We start from the raw sequence: 20215 nt of genomic DNA on the forward strand, positions 1-20215 counted from the left end.
TCTGGGGAAGCTGAGAATCAGGATCATAGGTTGCCAGCTGGATTGAGATGACACTTACCAGGACTCAGAGAGGCCATGCTGGGGGTAGCCTCTGGCCTGTGTGGCCGGGGAATCCCAGGGTCTGTGGACAGGTCTGGGGTAGAGGCTGATGCTGACGGAGGGCAGTTGATGACAGCTGAGGCAGTAGCCAATACAGGTTTGAGGTGGGAGTCACTGGGTCGCAGGAGACCATCAGTTGCTGTGGGGTCAGGTGCTGTGGGGGCTACTGTTGCAGGGAAGAAATTCTCTCGGCTGTCCTTGGGGTGCTTGGGGGTAGTGGGTGCGTCCCCTGAGGCCTGTGAAGACAAAGGCAAGGTGAGGAAGGTCAATGGGGCAAGCCCACTGAGCGTGCATTGCTCTGCCCATGTTAGCCCAACTTAGTCTTATAAGACACTTCATCTGGATCCTGGATGCCAACATAACACAATGCATCACTCTCAGCTTTCTGGCACAGCCAACAAGAACCACAAACATTCTACGAGGACACAAATGACAACAGCACACAGCTGGGAGTCCAGCCCCTCCCTCTCTGGGAGGTGTCCACTCATGCTAGGAGGGCCTCAGTGAAGACCTCTCTGTCCCCTCCTCAGTGCCAGCCTGGGACATAGAGACATTGAACCTATCTATTCCACAAGCCTAGCCTCAGACTGCTCTTGTTTTAGGCTGTTGGCTCCCAGGAGGCTGGGCCCTTAGAGGCCTCTGACTTTTCATATAGTTCCCTTTGGTACCCATTGGTGTTTGCTTTCTTTTCTCATGTTTGTTTGATGGCGACAAGTCTGCAAGTTGTGCTATGTGGTGAGTGTCTAGTGCTATGAAAAGTTACTCTGCTGGAAGAGGAGGCAGGAAGACAGACCTGGATCTTGGCCCCAGGAGGCCAGAGCAATGCTAGTAACGTGCCAGGTGGCAGAGAGAGGGAGAGTGAGGAGAGTGAGGACTGCATCCCTAGCCTGTCTTCAGTCAGCAGCAGCCTCAGCAGCCAGCCACCGCCTCTAATGAGGTCCACAGCACTTTCCAGGCAGGCATGAGGCTGCCATAGCAGCTAGGACACTAGAAAGCAAAGCACATTTTCAAATGGGCAGGGGCTTTTGGCTCTAAATGTCTGGTATCTTCTCTAATGTGGGCCAGAGCTGGGCCCATGCCCGCTGTAATTGTCTCAACTGCCCTTCTCCAAGTGTAGGCTATGGAGCTCTATGGAGAAGGAGGTGCAGGGAGAGTGGCTCGGGAAGAGACCCAGAAAAGCAACCTGCCCACAGCCCCACCTACTGGGATGACCACGGGACAGTAGTGAAGGACACAAAGATGCAGACAGTAAACAGTCCCCTGAGATGGCTCAAGGGGAAAGAGGAGCTGTGTGTGGTGGTGAGAGATCTAGGGCAACCCCAGTAGCTCCCCATCACACGGGGTTCTCGTGAGTAGCTGAAGCCAAATAGTTAGATGCTGTTTTTTCTACCTATGAAGAGAGCCAAAGCATGGCTGTTAGGTCACGTATGCATGTCTGAGTCCTGTCAAGGCACTACCATTTAGGGTACTGACTCATGATCCACAAGCCTAGACAGCTCCTGCTCTTTCCCCTTGGGCCTATGATGACCACAGGAACCAGCTTCAGAGCAGATTCAAGGCCTTGGTGTGGGACAGGTTCTGCACAAAGGGTTGGCACATGCTGGGGAGTGGGTGGGGTGTGTGTGTGCCGGGGAGAGCTTACCTGTCTCTGGGTAGCAGCCCCAAGGTGGACCTGACAGAACTTCACAGCCTGCTCCAGTGCAGTGTCCTCATCCACCTGCACAGAGATGCCTGAGATTAGGGAAACTAGGCCACAATGCCAGCTCTTATGTACGACATTAGCCCAGCCTAACAAAGGCAACTCTGATGTGCAGACTATCCTCAATGAGGACCTCACCCAAATCAGTCACTAGGTGGGGATGCAGGCCAAAGGCCTATGTACCAACTACTGGTGTCAGGCTTGGTCCCAGTCAACCCTCAGGCAACATCAAGTTATTTTCCAAGGCTAGTTATTTATGTCCTCGAGGACTGAGACTGACAGAGGCCTCACACCCCAAGGAAGCTTTCAAATTCAGCTGAGAGCTGGGCTTTGTGGTGTATCTCTTAATGTCAGCACTTGGGAATCAGAGACAGGACTAAGTGTCTCAGGCCAGCTTGAGACACACAGCAAGACCCAGTCTCAGGCTGGCATCTGATCTACCTTTAGAGTGGGATGTTGACTGCAGTGGGAGGTACCTTCTAGAAGCCAGGCAGGATGGTAACACCCTGGGCTGCACTGTATGTACTACAGACTGGGAGCCTGACCTGTGTGGAGGTCAGCATGAGGCTGGAGGCCCGTGGGGTTACCCTGAACAAGCAGGTGTGGCTTGAAGGAGATGGCTACGCACTGTCAAGTAATGATGGGAACGACCTGGTCACTCCTGCAGGAACAGCAGCAGCACAGGAGAAACACAATACTAGAGGGGGAGAGGGTCTCAAAGGCATCATCTGGGAAAAACTGACCACTAGGGATACCCCATTTGTACTGGCCACAAGCTCTAGGGATTCTTCCTATGGAGAAAAACGTATCTGTTTGTGGGGGTGGGGATCAGGCAAATTGAGAAGGGTGGCCAACTTTTTGCTTGGAGGACCTAGCTGTTCCTTAGGCTGGGTACCACAGCCATCCATCTCAGGAAATGGCTCAAATGTCTGCAGAAGCTCCTCACAGTGGTGGGACCAGGGGTGTACACACTCCTGTGCTGGACTCGTACAGTAGTCTCGTGTTCCTTAAAGGCTGAATTCACATGTACACCTCATTGTCTAGACATGGTCTAAACCTAGTGCCTGCTCATCAGAGAAAATCTGAAAAATAAAACACAACGCCCCCCCCCCCCCAAAGGGAACAAAATCAAGCAAGTACACATTGGGAAAGAGTGGGCACAGTACTGAAAGCCCACCTCAGGGGTGGGCCCTGGTACATGTGATCTCAAGAAAGAACCTTCTGGAGAACAGAAGGCCCAGGCAATGAAAGGAGTCTGCAGACAGATGCAGCCCACCTGCTTGATGAGCATGTAAGTCTCCGACATGATTTTCTCGATGCGGCTCAGGTCATAGGCCATGCCCTTCTGGCCTTGCTGCCACACGCGGTAGGCATCTAGCAGGAGTGTCTTGCCAGACTCTGTGTCCTCTAGGAGTTTCCTTTTGCGATTAGGCCTTGGGGGTGCCTCCTCAGGGTGCCCCCCTCCCCTAGCCCCCACAGTGGTGGGGGCAGCAGTGGTGGTGGTGGTTACTGGGGTTGGTGCAAGTGGAGCGGGCTGCTGCCGGGTGCTGATGCTCAGCTCCTCTAGGGAAAGCTCAGCAGGCCGGCTCTCAGGGCCCCGGTCCCTTGGGGGGCGACCTGGCAGAAGACGTGCTGTCTGTTCCAAGTCTGTGTGACGAGCAGCAGCCTCACTGGTATCCATGGCTTCGGTGGGCCCCACCTGGGGATTCTCTTTGTCCTTCCGCTCCCCCACTTGGTCTGTACTGTCCCTTGTGTCTGTGGTCAGTGGCAACTGGTTAAGAGGGCCCACTTTGCCCCCTGGCTCAGGCCCTGATCCTGAGCCATCAGCTAGAGGTAGCTTCTTAGGGTGGGGGAGGCTTTCCTGGCCATCCTCAGGACTGGCTTTGTGTGAGACATCAGTGGTCATCCTGGCTCCAGGGACGCCACAGGCTTTGGGTCCTGGGTGTTCTAACCCCTACAAGGAAACAGACAAGTTACGGCAGCTTTGCCTGTATCAGAGCCTCTATAGGTGCCTCTAGGCAATGCCATTCTGGTTAAGCACATATGCTAGCTGGACAAGACTGGGCTGTAGTCACGAGAAGAGGGTGCTACTCTAGAGACTCATCCTCTTCTGGCAGTTCCATCCCTCACACGTAAGCGGTGTGAGGGCAGGCTGGGCAGTGGAAGGCCTGGCCATCCAGCAGCCTTGTGGATGGGAAGAAGGCCTGTGTAGGGCATTAACTGTGGCTGCTGCAGGGTGCACAAGGCCAGGGGTGAGCTGTGACAGGCTAATGTACCTCTGCAAGCTCACTCAGTGTGTCCTCCAACACTTTCACAGTGAGGATGAAGGCGCGCTGTGCCAGGACCTGGCGATCAGCATCTCGTAGATATTTCCTGCCGTCAAACAGAGTGACAGGAGTGGGGCAGTGTCAGAAACCATATAATACAGCTAGGTGTGAACCAGAACCTTATACATCCACCTCAGGAACACGTGACTGTGATCCCACCTATTTAAGTCTGTTCCCCAAAGTGTCCTTTGGACCTCATACTTCATATTAAAAAAGTCTCTTACTTAGCCCCAGTGGCTGCCCTGAGCCCTCTAGAATACAGGCTAGCCAGTGGTCAGGACTATGATGGATGGCTCAAGGAAGGCCTGGGGGCTAAGTTCCTCTCCCTCAGGTTGGTTTCTGGGGTGCTTATGCTTCATGAGCTGTATCCCCAGGTATACCATCCCCAACCTCTACACATGGCAGCCATGGCAGCCACTCTCTGTTCTGTGTGTCCCATCCTTCTGACCAATGAAGCTGTGCTGGCTGGTGAGGCCCGAGACCTCTGCTGCCCACCTACTTCCCTGGGGTGCTAGGTCTACTTTCAGAATGTTTATTTCCTGCACCCCATGCTAGTTAGTGCCTCTGAAAGCCCCAGGTTGGGCAGGAGGGAGGATATAACAGCTTGTGTCAGTCCTAGGATGCCTGAGGCAGAGAAGTGGTGCGTTTGAGTTCTAGATACTAAGAGATGTCCCTCAGGAGTGAGGGGAAGGCTGGGGCTTCTGAACCAACAGATGTCGGAGCCAGCTGGGAGCAGTGGGGACGAACCAGGCTGTGTGTGGTGGCTCACTCACTTGCCCTGGTCTGGTGTCCGCTGCAGCATGGAGGATACCTTCAACAAGGTACTGTGGTCCCGGAGCTGGGCTAGAACCTTGAGTAGCAGCACGATGGAGCGGTTCATGTGCCAGGCAAAGCTGCCCGGCCGGTCAATCTCATCCACGGGGATCCGCCAGATGCCCTATGGGGTGGACAAATTCAGGTTAAGCAAGGCTGCCACCTCTCTGGAGCCTTGGGGATACCCCTGTCTGAATTCTCTGCAAGCCTGCCACTGTGCACAGGGCCCTAGCCAGGGACTTCTCAGTCCCTTCTTGCCGGCCAGAGGAGAGGAATGTGGCTGCCTCTACCTAGTCTCTCCTCATCCACACAGAGGACAGGACATGTGAGGTTCTGGAGCGTTTTTCCTGAGTAATACCAGGTGGACTGAGTTTGGCCTCAGCCCCTCTTTTCATATGGCTGTATCCCATATGCTTACTGGAACAACTCCCGGGGGTGGGGGGAATAGTGAACCAGAGGGGACTGGTAGCACTCTAACAGCTGCTGCTGGATGACAATCTCCTGCAGTCTCATTGCCCTCAACTCCTGTCCCCAGCTGCATCCAGGAAATCAACTGCAGCCCCAAAGACACCCAGGCCCCCAGCACCTCAGGTCTATCAGTTTGCTTTTGTAGTCTCTCCTCCCTTGGCCCATATCGAACTACGAGGCATTGCCCTGCCCTTGCAGGATCCTGGTGACAAACCTGGCATCTGACAACCACTGAGGCCCACCAGGGTATACGGGCAACATGGGAGCCAGAGGGAAGGAGTGATGAGTGAATAGACACTTAGGAGAGCTGTCTGACATAAGACCTCAGTGGCAGATCCCAGTGGGGTCCCTGTAGTCAACCTCCAGAGAAGCTGCAGCTAGCACAGGCCCTGGATCTTGACCGGCCGCATTATGGGATTTTCAGGCCTCAGGTTCCAGTTGCAGGGATTACAGCAGCATCCACAAGGAGATCTTTTCTCATGGTTGCTAGCTGCCTATTAGTAATTCATGCACAGAAGTGTAAACTCTTGTTCTAAGAGACCAGGGATGGGGCTGAGAGGGAGGCCTGGAGAAGATTAACATCCTTAGTCCCTAGGACCACAGTCTCGATAGTGGGCCACAAGGAGGGCCCACCTGACAGGCTAGGGGCTGAGAACATCCATACGCAGAAGAGCAAACACCATTGTATATTCCTCAGAGATATGTCTACTACAGCTCATAAAAAGCAACCGAGGCTGTCCATGTGTGTGCGTGTGTATGTACATTACTCTCAACTGCCACAGTCGGTGTGGGGGGGCAGGGCACCTTACACCTCTACTCCTAGGGCTGAGGCTACCCCACAGTGGCCACGTAGGCATTCACCAGGTCCGGCAGTGGGAGGCTAGGAAAGGGCTCCATTTCTTGAGGAGGCACATCCCAGACATCACACATGGAGTTCTCACCATGGCTTTTCACAGACATGCAATAGACGATGGAGCTCACAGATGGAGTAACCCTTCTGGAGCCACAGACTCAAGGCTGCTACCGAGAACTGGGTGGCCCTCAACATCCAACAGCTTTGGGGGAGCCTCCACACCTGTACCAACCTCCACACTGGCTGCAGCAGCTGAGCTGCCTTGGGCCACCCTCAGATCTGGGTTTGACGGGATGCTCTTTCCCAGAGCTGCCCTACCTCCACCCCACAAGAGGCCTAGAATCAACCTGGCTTCACAGACATCTTATTTTCTGTGCAGAGCCCTAGATGACTCAGGGTAGGTCAGAGGTCGCTTTCCCCCAGACCTGAGAATGGTAGAGAGTCTGCTGAACTCCTCAGAGATTCATGCAGAGCCAGGCACGGTGGCATACAACTTTAGTTCTAGTGCTCAGGATACAGAGGCAGGCAGACACCTGTGAGTATGAGGCCAGCCTAGATAGCAACTTCCAAGCCAAGCAGGACTACACAGAGAAACCTTGCCTCAATACCAACCCCTATCACCAAATTTGCATTTGCTCTTCTGAACTGTGTCCAATGCTGTGACGAGAATGGGGACGGCTTTCCTCTAGGAGCAGCCAGAGGCAGGGGAAGTGGCCCTGCTCCCTGATGCCCATTAAAAGCCTCTAAGCCAGCGGTACTAGAGTGTAGACACAGGAGGGCTGAGGGAAGAACAGAAAGGGTCCGGGGGCCTCAGACACCAACCGGTGGTGCCTCAAGGGCCTGCAGCTAGAGATGGACAGGCTCCAATGCTTATCTGCTCTGGATATGGGCATGCTAACTCTCAGATCAGCTATGCACATGGAGCTAAATCGCTAGTTACTGTTAAAGAGTGGCGTCTTTGCAATATGGCACAGTGCTGCCCCTACCCCCCTAACCCCCCACCTCCCTCCAGGGACTGAAACCTGAATCAACTGGCCCCAGGGCTTTGGGGTGTGCTAGACAAGCACTGTCACACCACCGAGCTACATCCCTAGTTCTTGTTTGAGACAGGTGACATACACAGATTGGTCTTGAACTCTTGGTCCACCTAGATTAATTATATAGGTGTGTACCAAGTCACATCTCGTTGGCCTTTTTACTTTTCTATCTCAACTCTCTCTCCAACTTCCTGGAGTCCTTTGAACTGATACACAAAGTTGGCAGAGCAGATGAGGCATTCATCTTGGTAGCTTTCTGCCTCCCATTTTACGGGGTACAAACTCTCTGTGCTAGGGAATCCTAACTTTTTCCCCCTGTTCCTACAAATTTCCACTTCCAACTGTATGGGCCAGGTGAGAAACAATGGTGTTCACAGCAAACAAAGCTCTTCCAAGCTCAAAGTGTCTATGAACCCCACCCTTGGGGGACATGGGAACTCCATGACACTAAATGGATTCTTCCCTAGAAGTGCTCACTGAGCACAGCCCACCTGGCCAGGTGAAAGTCATCACACCATGAAAAAGTGAGCCAAGGAGGTGCTACCAGCAGTAAACTGGGCTTGGCCACATGAAGGGTGGGGTGGGCTGGGGGAGTAGAAGAGACCTGGTAGATGTCAAGAGGCATAGGAGGCTCTCATTCCCTAAGCTGAGGATTGATGGTGTACCATCTCAGGTTACCTTCCCAGGGAATGGTAGGACTAGGAGGACCCAACCCGCTCTGGGGGCTATAAAAGGCCGTCAGGTAGGTAAGACAGATACTGCATTGGAATCACACTCAATACCAGGAGAAGAAGAAAATAACGTAAGCCTTAAGTCCTTAAAGACACACCTGCTTCCCAACAGGAAGGGTGTGAGCAAGGGGTCTCTTGTCTCAGTCCCTTGGTCTAGTTTTCATTGCACCGTCCAGCACACGGTTGAGAGCCCTACCTCCATTTCACTTCCTTTTATAGCACAGCAGTACTGATCTCAGAAAGAATAAAGTAAGTCCCAGAAAAAGCAGAAAGGAACCACAGATGCCCTGACAAATAGTCCAAATTTGCCCTCAGAGGGTCAAGTCCAGGAACTGCAGCACTGCTCTGCCTCCTTCTGACCTTCTCTTGAAGGCATCTGTGCTGGGCAAGGTCTGGCTCATTCATTCCCCACTGCTTCATTCATTAGCTCCACGGGACTCTTGAGTGTGCTGGGTACCACCTCCGCTGTTTCCTTAACAGGTCCCTTCTCTCCCATGGGTATACAGCCAGCAGGTGGACTCCTAGTAGGAGCCCTTGGGAATACTCTTTTGCCCTCGTAGTATGGGGCTGTGTGCAGATGGAGACAAGCCTGGGTAGGGTGTGTGTGTTTCTGTGGCCACCAAGCTGGCTGGCCTTTGGAGACAGCTGTACTGAGAAAGAAAGTTGTGAGCCAGCAGGGTAGAAATCCAGCCAACTACGCCTTCTGCCTGAACTGAACAGAACCTGGCTTCTGTGTTTACAGTTCCAAAGGGGACAGGCTGGAACTTATCTCATCTTGACTGAGGGCCTGTCAGGTTGAGGTGGGTAGACACCTGTTCTGTTTCCTTCTCCCCAGCCTACAAGGGAGATGGTATGGGGCTAGCTCAGCCCAAAGTCCAGAAGAGAAAGGCACAGACCTCTGGAAGGTGTTAGGGTGAAGCCAGAGTGTGAGCTGAGCCAGGGCCAGTATGGACTATATGAACAACAGGGCTAGGATGAAAGGAGGCCAGGCGGAGAGCAGATGGAAGGAGCCTGCAGCGGAGCTGATGCCCACAGTTCTGAGGTACGGGCCAGAGTGGGAATACGCATTAGAGAGCTAACAGCATTGTGGGAGTCAGAGCATCAAGAACCCCACAAAGATCCCCTCTGTAGGACTATGCTTTTACACCCCGACAGGCAAGCACACTGTCTTTAATCAGCCTCACTTGATTCCAGTGTTGTGCTGTCTCCAAGACTGTGTTCCCTAGTGGTCAGTGTGGCTGGGGATAATGCTTGCTCGGAGTACCATGCCATAGGCAGTCGGGCCTTCCCAGCAGCCCCAGAGTCCTTCCAAACACCACACTGTGCTCAAGTTTCCCCTGCATGCCAGGTACCTCACTAAGCATCTCAGCCCATCTCCACTCCTCAGAGTGGTTCTGGGCTCCTTGATGACAGATAAAGTCACTGAAACACTCTCTAACAAATGAATAATTTATGGAATCCGAGACTGTGGGCTGAAGGTTGGATACAAGCTCCCAAACCCTCCCCACAGCCTGATGTAGTCCTCTCACTGCTATGGAGGCAATGGGGCTTCCTTCAGGAGCAACACCCCATAGTAAGATGAGTCTTGGGGTACATGGAGGTGGGGCATGGTCGCTGCTTTGAGGGTTTCCTGAATCCTTTCTCAGGGAAGCAGAGAAAGTAGAGGTGGTAAGCAAGCCTGTAGAAGCACTCACAAGTGTTTATCTACTCACAGTGGACTGGAGAGCAGTGTGGGAGGACAGGCCTAGCCAGGAGGCTGCCGAGATTTTGCTTCCCACTAATGGCCATCTTGGTGAGCAGAACACCACAGAGGGAGCACACAGCAGTGGCTCCTGTAGGCATAGAGCATTCTGCCTCGGTAAGGCCATGCCTGTGCTCCCATCTCATAACCTCCCTGCATACTGCGGTTAAGGGGAGCATATTCCTGGCGAGACCCAGGTTCCTCTTTCCCCACACTACTGACTCAGCAGCTAGCCCATACTCCCTTCTGGGCCTTGGTGAGACAGACAGACAGACAGACAGACAGACAGACACACACACACACACACACACACACACACACACACACACACTCTCTCTCTCTCTCTCTCTCTCTCTCTCTCTCTCTCTCTCTTCCAGACCTGAACACCCGGCCTGGGGCTGCTAAACACAGCCTCTTAGTACAAAGCCAACAAGTCCAGCAAGCAGAGGCCACAGACACGAACTTAGATCTGGTCCTCCCAGCACACTGCAGTCACAGTAGAGCACTGGGCTATTGTGAGACCCCACCATTCAGTCACAGGTACCCCTAGAACTCCTTCTCTAAGGCATAAAGCACCCCAGGGACGGGCCTGGAAGGGTGACCTTGGAAAAATCAGAAAGGAAAGAAGTTGGGGGAGGGAAATGGTCCAGCAAGAAGTGGCGCGGGGTGGGGGTAGGGGGGCGTGACACTCGGCTTCATTCTCTTGGCACACTGGTAGAGCTACTCCAACTCAGTGCTTTTACTCACAGACTGCAACTGAGTTTAGATGACAATGGGACCATGAAGTAGGGGTCTATCTCCCTCACCTCAAAGCATCTTCTCAGGCCTTCTCTTTAACATTCCCAAAGGAAGGAGCTGGCAGGGTTTGAACCACGTGCTTCTTAAATCCAGAAATCTCAGCACAGAGCAGGCTTGACCTAGGAGGCCTGCTCACAGGGTGATGGCAGCTGGCTGGCATCCCTCCACTAGAAGCATAAGTGCCTCACAGAGTTAAACTACTACAGGCCTACTGCGGGAGATGGCCTTTAGCCTTGGTCCTCCCAGGGCTTAGCTGCTTTCTCCAGCTGTCCCTTGCTGCCACGAACAGGAATGAGATGTGATACTTGTTCTGATTTGCAATTCTCAGGGTCACACCAGTAGGGTACCAGGCTAGACAAGAGGGCAGGAGGGCAGATTTCATCTTGGGGCACCTAGAAAGCTTGTGTGGGTACCACACAGAGGTATTGATGAGGAAAAGACAACAGATTGTGACAGCACTTGAGGAGACCCACAACCGTTGGCCTGAGGGACAGGTGGGCCACTAAGGCAGATGGCAGTAAAGTTTCCCCTTTCCGCCTCACCCAGGCTCTCCAGTCAAGGGGTCTGAGTTTGTCTGGAGTCCTCATGAGCTCTACCTGGCCAGTTGGGGCATTGCCCACCAAGACTGCCTCTAGCTTTTGACCTCAATACAAGGGCCTCAGCCTTGGACACATTAGTTGCCCTGGCACAGTCCCAGGACACTGAGCTGTTACAGGTGGGAGGGTAAATAGGCAGACAGAGCTGTACTGCTCTCTTGATGAGCTCATGATGTATGATCTACAAGGTAAAGGCTTGGGGTTCCCAAAGCCCCTGAGGAAAAGGGAGCCCACCAGCACACTATCACCTATGGAGCCCTCCTGCAACTTAGGAGAAAAATGAACATTCTGGGTCAAAAATCATAAAACCCTGACTCCAACTCTCTTAAAGAAGGGGTGTGGTGGCTTCCACTTTTAATCTCAGCCCTTGGGAGGCAAAGGCAGATGGATCTGTGTGAGTTTGAGGCCAGCCTGGTCTATAAAATGCATCCAGGACAGCCAGGGCTGTTACACAGAGAAAGCCAGTCTTGAAACAACAACAGCAAAACAAACAAACAAGAAGAGGTATGGGGCAACATGCCAGTCATCCAGGTACAAGCATAGCAGAGAAGCTGGCATTTAAATAAGAGGCCAAGAGAGCAGAGGCTTTGAAGGGTGCCTAGGCAAAGCCAGAGGAAACAGAAATGGGAGGCTGTATCTCTGCTGAGCAGATGGAAATGAGAAATGGGCAGCTGAGAAGGCGGGTATGCAGTAACTTCCTTGGAGTCAGCCTTCCAACTTAGGGTATCCTGAGCCCAAGGAGGTATTTCCCATGTCATCCAAAACATCTTGATAACAAGCACAGAACCCTTCCTCCCATAATACATGGGCTACAGGTTAACACCTGAGCTAGAACTTTCAGGATCATTATGAAGAACACTGGATTGGAAAAGGTAGCAGGCAGGGGGCAGTAGGCTGGATCCCTGGAGTGAGGCCTGATGTGTCAGCTGACATAGTTGGAGGATGGCCCATCAACAGTGGGTGAGAGCAAGGCTTTCTAGAAAGCTCACTGAAAACAGCACTGTGAATGAGAGAGAGAGAGAGAGAGAGAGAGAGAGAGAGAGAGAGAGAGAGAGAGAGAGAGAGAGAGACAGACAGACAGACAGACAGTCAGTTTCTATGGCCCTTCCATGTATGGGCACAATGGTGCGCAAGTGCGAGTAACAACTCTATCCCAAGAGCAGAGGACACAGAGTGTAGGAGCAGGCTGCTGCTACGAAGAGCTGCTAAGCAATGGAGGGGTGGCGCCTCAGCCCGCTAGAGCTCAGCACCCCACCTCCATCCCCACCCTAGGAAAGCATAAAAACCTGCTCAGACTCTACACAGCTTCAAAACCGACAGCCTGGTTCCAAGAAGCCAGGGGTGGTCCCATAAGACAGATAAGCACAGTTGGGGGGCGGGCAGCATCCTCCCATCTTGGGGTGACACCTGTCGCCCACTAATACACGCAAAACGCTCACATGAGACTACCTAGAAAGGTGTGTGAACAGGGCATAGAGAGATGCTCAGTATCACTGAGCTCAGGGGCTGACTACATCTCTCAGGGCAAACAACTCTTAGGTGACTCCCCAGCTTCTCCCACACCAGATTTTACTTTTCTCGCTCTGAAGAGACTAGCTCCTTTGTGAGCCAGCAAGCAGCAGGAAGCTGAGGCTACAGCAGAACTCTTCTGCCAGCTTTTTACATATTACACCCAATTTATCCCCAGGAGGGAGAGCATCAAGGATGCTGCCAGTCAGCTGGGTAGCACCCAGGGCCTCTTAAACAAAGGGTTCCCTCTAGCACCCTCCTCCTGCTCAGTCTCAGTGTTTGAATCGGGGTCTGCTTTCTAGGTAAGGTACCTACTCGTCTTTTTGATGCCTTGAGAAAGGGGCCATGCAGCACTTCTGCTCCATGCCTAAGATGGAGAGGAAGCTGGGAGCCCTTTGCTCCCCTGTAAGCCAAACACCACTATAGAGAGAAGTTTCTGCAGTGAGCTCCTCAGAACCATACAGAAGGCAATCTGTGCTCTCAGGACTGTGCAGAGGCCATCAGGGACACCCTCGCTCTCCATCACAAGGTTCTGGCAGTCCAGGCAGGGCTACTGAGGGCAAGGGATTCCCCGTGCCATTACAGGTAATGAGTCCTCAACCGACTCAGGCAGGGGCTGGGGAAGCCTGCAATTTGCCTGCAGCTGGCGTCTGCCGTTTCCAGCCTTTTCTGCCAAATGAGACATATCATGCACTAGGTCCCCTCCCCTCCCCCTCCTGGGAAAAGCAGAACCGACAAACAACTGAGCTTGGGGAGAGCCTGGCGGCTAGCCCTGCCCCCATGTGCGTAAGAAACTAACAGCACCCCACACCCAGCCCATGCCACCCTTACCCCAACCCTACCCCTCCTCCTACTCTTATGTATTGAGTGGCTAGGACCCCGGGCCCGGTGTTCCGAGCCGGCCCGCACTTGCAGAGCTCTGGCACCATCTTCCCGCCCCCGCACAGCAGCTATTTATAGATAGGGAAGCACCGCGCCCGGGCGCTGCTGCCCATCCCGCCCAGCTGCCCGCTCACCATCCCCGAGAGCGGCACCGCGCAGCTTTTCGTCAGTGCCTTCTGCCGCGAAGTTGTTGCAGCTAGTGGCTTTCGTTTTCGCAGGCGCACACCCACGCCTGGGCTCCGGCCCGGGGCTCGGTTGGGCTGGGCTGTCCTGGGTTTGCTGGGCGGGCGCAGTACAGACTCCACCAGCGCCAGCCGCCCCCGCGTGCCACTACCTAGGCCGGTCTGGCCTCCCACCTGACGTTCGGTAGAACGCCAGCCCAGTCCGGGCACGGGGGGCACCGCACCCACCACCGGCGACTTCCTCTGTGGAGGCGCTGGGGAAACCACGGCCCTCAGGCTTCCTGCTGCGCCCCAGGTTGGGGCAGCTGCCCGAGCCCACCCGGGGGAACTGAGCGCAGAAAAGCAGAGAGCCAGGCAGGCAGAGGTGAGGTGGTCGTGCAGCCCTGGTCCCAATCCCCGCCCTCGGCCGCGGGCAAGTTCCTACCCGCCGGCTCCCCAGTGGCATCTGTGCAGGAGAGCTAGTGCGGGCGCCAGGCCATGGCCGCGGAGGCTTGCTCCTCACTCGTGGCGGGCCGGGGCGGGGCAGGCAAGAGCTGGACGGTCCCCCCCGGCAGTCGTTTGCCAGCACAACTGACTTTTGCCGGCCAATCCTGGCAGGGTCCCTGGCCTAGCCGCCAGGGGCTCAGTGACGATGGGCTGCCCACAGGCTGAGGGGTGTCTAGTGCACAGCCCTTGGTACAGGAAGCTGTGGGACGGGAGGTGAGGAGTTTGGGAGGCAGGATGGCAATGGGCAACGGCAGCATATGTGCGAGGGTAATCTTCCACCTGCAATGGGGCTCCAATGTGAACACCACCCACCCCCCTTTCGTGCCACACAGTGCCCTGTGGTGGGTACAAGTGTAAGTTGTAGGAGGGCACTAGAGCTATCAGTTGGGACTATTAATGAAGACTACTGGAGTAACATTCTCAAAGAAGGTAGCACAACAAAGATGTCATGTCATAGACATCCAGTGAGCTCTCCAGAGGGAAGCCATCTATTTTCCCACAGGGACTAAGGGCTATTTTCCCACAGGGACACTAAGAGCTGGCCCAGGTAAATGAGGACCCTCCCTACCTCTGCATTTCGAGAACAGGTGCCCAGCTCCTTCCTATGAGCAACTTTGCAAAGTCCTCAGAAAGGTAGTGAGCCTGTTCTATAGAGGAAGAACTCATTTGCACCAGCATCTTCAGCCGAGCCAGGCAGGCTGATTGGGAGCTATCCACCACTTCCTGGTGGCTCTGCCTGCTGAGGTAGAAGAGAGCACTGCAAGGGGGGTGGGGGTGGGGGTGGGGGCACGGGACAGAAGACACTGCCTCCACACATCTCCCCTCATCACCACTGAGTCCACTTTCTTTCCACACTCCCAAAGGCTTCATCCACCTGGTGCATTGTGACACGCTACTCCTGGGCTGGCTAGGCTCACCAGGTAACTTTAATTCAAAGAGGCCTGAGTCCCAACCCTCCCTCCTCTTAACCTAGAAAATAAACCAGTTTTCTGCTATTGGAAGCTGACCCTCCTGCTCAGCAATGGGCTTGTTGCTAGGGACATGGAAGAAGCAGACCGGGCTCCTAGAGGTCATTCACTCACAAGGACACACCCAGGGACACAAGCTTTCAGCCTCTGAGAAGGACAGGGCTTCACATGCATGTTCCCCAAAACGGGATCTGAAGATTCTTAATCTGCTTCTCTCTCAACTCACAGCATCCTCACAGCATCCACACTGCTACTGTTCTTTGACAGACAACACAAGCAGGAAGAGGTTCTGGGAGTCTGGGTACTGGTACAGTTACATTGCTGTTAAGACTGGGGACCCATCACATAAGACCTGTCCAGTCCCAGCTTGAATCATTCCTTGTAGTTGTCCCCACTGCTAGAGCAGACATCATGACCAGGTGCCAAAATGTCACTTGTATTTCACGTAACTCATGACCTCACTTCATACCTTTTCTACTTCCTGGAAGATCAAGGCAGACCAAAGGAAGCTGAGAACACGTGCTCATCACCCCCATCCAGGCCAGGAAGAAGCTGTCATTAGTGTTGTGTACAGCTGACTGGGAGGCAGTATCTGGGAGGCCTCCAAGCCCCCAGCAATACCTATTCTCCAGAGGAAGCCTGCCCTGACACAGACAGCTCTCACACACTATGGTGAAAAGGCCCACCGGCATCATGATACCAGTCAGCACAGATGAGCTTGCCAAGGCTCCTGGGGAGGAGTTCTGAGTGGCCTGAAGCCCAGAACCTCACTCACAGCAACAGGGAAGCCTACAACATACAAGAACTTGTGATGGAAGGGGAGTATGGGTTGCTAAGTCCTGAACAAGCAAAATTTCAAGAGGGACATCCCTGGGAGAGCATCTATTCCCAGCTGGGCTCTGGAGGCATTAGCATGCCCACCTAACCTTGTTTTTTTGAGGTGGTATCTCACTGTAGTCCAGGCTGGCCTCAAACTCATGGCAACTGTCCTGCTTCAGCCTCTGACTGACTGCTGGGATTACAGGTGTGAGCCACTACCTATTGCCCTAGCCTCTTAAGCCCTGTTTCTACACCACGTGATGTCCGGCACTCCAAGCCCCGGCTCATGCCAGCCAACTCTCTCCATAGGCCTCCTCATCTCTTGCTGACCAGTGATAACAAAGCCCCAGTGAGGTATTCCTCACAGGGTGAGAATCACCCTTCTTGTACCCCTCACTAGAGGGATGCTTTTGAGTAAACGCTGGAGTGTCAAGTGACAACACCATGACAGAGATTGGTGGGTCTGCCTACATTACATCCCTGAGAATTCTTCAGGCCTCAAAGAGCTTTGAGCTTCCTGGTATTTGTTGATAGCCTGAACAGGAGAGTCCAGTGGGTCCTAGCTGCTCATAAAACCCCTGAATGTTGAAAGGGGTGGACCTCTACCACTACCCTGGAGAGACAGCCACTCATCCATCTCAGGGCATCTTGAAGGCCTGAGGTTGGGGGCTCTGGCAGCTCTCTACCAGCCATGGAGGTGCTGGTGAGTAGGCCATCTTGAGTGGCTACAGGTCTCCTTGGGAATGTAGACTTAGCCTTTGGCACACCTAGACAATGGTATGTAAGACACTCAGGTGGGAGTGGGTCTCTGGTCTTGTGAAGCTAAGTTCCAGAAGACAGACCTGGGCTGTGCTGAAGGCTCCACTGCCTGAGCTGCCCAGGGGACCGTGTGGCCCCAATGGTTTCTTACTTTCTTCTCAAGATCTGAGTCTTTATAGAAGACCTTAAGCCTTTCTTGGTTCCTTTCTTGCAGGCTTTCACTTTGGCTCACAGTGAAACCCCAGTCTTCCTTCTGAGCTAGATTGAATGCTGTGACAAGGATGTTCCTTACGAGTTCTAATTTCCAGCCTTGCCACAACTCACCTGACTCAGGATTGTGGGACAGTGGCTATGTGTAACACAGGATCTGGCACTTTCCTACTATTATGTGACAGCCAGTTTTCTTCTTTAAGGTCGAGACAAAGTTAAACAGGCCTCCCTTCCCCAGGTAGACACCCTAGTTCCCCCAAAGCCATGTAGTCTCCTGGAGTCTGCTGAGCTACAACTTTGGGTTCTGAGATGCTGATCTTCCTGCACTGTACAACTAACTGTACAGGGCTTTGAGATGTCACTGCACCCAACAGTGCTGAGGGAGGACAGAGGTGAAGAAGCATGAAAAAACTGACTCAAGTAACACCTCCAGGCTGCTATGTAAGTGCTCTGCTCAAAGCTTTCTGTCCCTAGGACTGGAACTGTATGCACTTTAGCAGACAACTATGCTGTACCACTCAAACCTGCTGGGTCCTGGTGTATGTAGGTGCAATTCAGTGCACAGGGCAACTGTTCCTAGCAGTACTTTTTTTGGGGGGGTGGAGGGGGAAGGGAAAGGACAATCCCCTATCTCAGGAGAAAAGAGGTAGGCTCTCAGCCAGTCCCCAGAGGTCATGTGAACCCTGGGATGGGTATGTAATGGGGCATGTCAGCTTAGTTTAACTGGCACCTCAGCCCAGCTGCAGAGCATCCACAGATAGGAAAGGACAAGGATGGAATGGGGACACAATTGCTGTGAGGAAGAAGTGGCAGGGAGGTCTACTAAATGGGGTAGCACTGGAGATTTCTCCATGCAGGAGGACCAACAAAAGGAGGAACACCACACAGAAAGGCAGTAAGCTGGCTGGTATCTTTGGGAAAGCAAGTGCACTTACTGTGGCAGGCTATGTACGGCAGCGGGTTTTATACCTGTGTAGTGGGGAATCTTCAGAGAAGGGAAGAGTTGCTGGAGGTCAGAGGAATAAATCGGGCAATGGAGGCAGCAGCCTCTGCGGCAGCCTGGATGAGCTGGGAGGCACCAATTTCAATCATGAGCTCCCTGCCTAGGAACTTGTGGTTGGCCCACTACTGAGGGCAGATCTGGCCTGACAGCAATAGTGGCATCCGGGCCAGATAGGCCCATTTTGCCTTACCCAGTGCTGCCTCTCCTGCTCCACTCCCACACTGCTGCCCCTCTCAACAGGGTGAGGACTGCTCGGAGTCCCTGAGAACCTCCTTAGAATGCAGGGCACTTACACATCAGGCCAGAAGGGGAACCCCGATCCTAGGAAGGCCTTCTCTGCAAGCACACTGAAAACGAAACAAAACTCGGAAAATCTATACTGATCCCTCATCTCTAAAGAATGGCTTTAGTGCTTGAGGATTCTGAGAGAGTGTTTGTGGGAGTGGGTCATGAAGATTTCTTTATGGAGGAAGGGCTGTCTGAGATCAGATGGTGGCCTCTATCAGGCAGCTACTCTGATAGACAGGTAGATGGGAAAGGTTAGGCTTGATCACAAGACAGGAAAGGGCTGAGGCAGAACTGACACCTTTGTGGGCATTCGAGATGCTTCCAAAAAGGCTTATGCTGTTTCTTCCTGCTCCATGATGGCCACAGGAAGGGACCCTTTGCATCCTGGGTAATGTTAGAAGAAGAAACACCCTACACAGCATGGTCAGCTCTGTGTATAGATAGCCACCCCCCAAACCAGAATGTTGACAAATCCAGATGCAAGTGGAAAGGCTTAACCTAGGCACAGGTCTTGTCTCTGGCAGCCCATGCTGTGAGAAAGCTGATAAGGTTCTACCCAGCAGGAATAAGGTCAGCTATTCAGAGCAGGGGCTCTCTGGGGGCAAAATAAGCCCTAGGTTTAACCAGGGTTAGCACTGTGTTCCCCTCTAAGCTGAGCCGAACTTGACACCTGATTACTAAAACATACCCTCATCATGAGAGCAAGGGGTCTTCTCAGTCTGCCTCAGTGCTCTTCCTACTGGCCCTTTATTGGTGCCTCCTACACAAGGGACACACTCCACACTACTTGCTTTGTTTTTTGTTTCCCCATGAAATGCCTTCTTTCAGAAAATATGGCCACTTTCAAGTTCAGTTCAGACTTGTAGAAGTGTTCCTCATCACCTTTGCTGAAGACTGGCACAGTCATCTCCAGGACCTATACCACCACACTAGAGAAGCCTGGGCTCAGGGTGGGCATGACCTTAGGTTCAGGGAGTATAACAGCACTCCTTTCCTGGGCACCTGCACACAGGCGTCCTCTGTCTTCTATGAAGGGACTTCTCACCACAGCCATAGAAGCCAGCTTCATCTGCCAAAGGCATTCACACACCTCTTCACCAGATGCCCTGGTCTGAGGCAGGTACTTCCTGGCTGATCCATGCAAAGTTATGGCCTGTAGTGGAAGACACTCTACAGCTAGGGAGATTCTGCTTCAGAAAGGCAGTCCCATGCTAATCCAATGGCTGGTCTCTCCTGGAGCCCAGAGCTGGCCCTCATTTGTCTCATTGCCTCAAGGGCCCCAGTCTGAGTTTGTTTGTTTGGTTTTTTTAAAGATTTATTTATTATGTATACAAGGTTCTGCCTGTAGATACTCCTGCAGGCCAGAAGAAGGCACCAGATCTCATTATAGATGGTTGTGAGCCACCATGTGGTTGCTGGGAATTGAACTCAAGACCTTTGGAAGAGCAGCCAGTGCTCTTAACCTCTGAGCCATCTCTCCAGCCCTCAGTCTGAGCTCTTGAGCCAATGACTAGGTGTGCCTATGCAGAGAGTGAACAGTGTTTAGGGCACTAGACAATCTGTACCCTGCCAGTCATGGACTGGGGTCTATCTTAAAGATCATGTCATTTTGTTTTGCCTTTTTTTTTGGTTTTTTTTTCGAGACAGGGTTTCTCTGTGTAGCCTTGGCCATCCTGGACCTTTTGCTTAAGTAGCTCAGCTAGCTGGCTTCAAATTCATAATCTTCTGACTCAGCCTCCTGAACACTGAAATTACAAGCAGGTACCATTATGTCAGGCTCCATGAAAATTTGTTTTTAGATTGGTGAGTTAGCACAGCTGGTCAAGAGACTTGGTGCTGAACCTGACAACATGGGTTTGATCCTCAGGATCCACACGGGAGAAGGGGCCTACAAGTTATCCTTGACCTCCCTGCATAGGCACTTGGCATATATTTGGACACAAACAT

General features: G+C 53.1%; 1 protein-coding gene across 4 annotated transcripts in view; it reads right to left on the minus strand.

Annotated features, from left to right (window-relative positions):
• Positions 1-20215, minus strand: part of Cabin1 (calcineurin binding protein 1) — a 118501-nt gene that overhangs the window by 5955 nt on the left and 92331 nt on the right. For all 4 annotated transcript variants that reach the window (XM_051153231.1, XM_051153230.1, XM_051153229.1 and 1 more), the window contains 5 exons: positions 4899-5062; positions 4075-4171; positions 3075-3752; positions 1742-1816; positions 59-335 (listed from right to left, as the gene is read on the minus strand). In XM_051153231.1, coding sequence (XP_051009188.1) covers positions 59-335; positions 1742-1816; positions 3075-3752; positions 4075-4171; positions 4899-5062 — 1291 coding nt within the window. The remainder of the gene's footprint in view (positions 1-58; positions 336-1741; positions 1817-3074; positions 3753-4074; positions 4172-4898; positions 5063-20215) is intronic.

Source organism: Acomys russatus, chromosome 11, assembly GCF_903995435.1.
Source record: "Acomys russatus chromosome 11, mAcoRus1.1, whole genome shotgun sequence".
Taxonomy (NCBI): domain Eukaryota; kingdom Metazoa; phylum Chordata; class Mammalia; order Rodentia; family Muridae; genus Acomys; species Acomys russatus.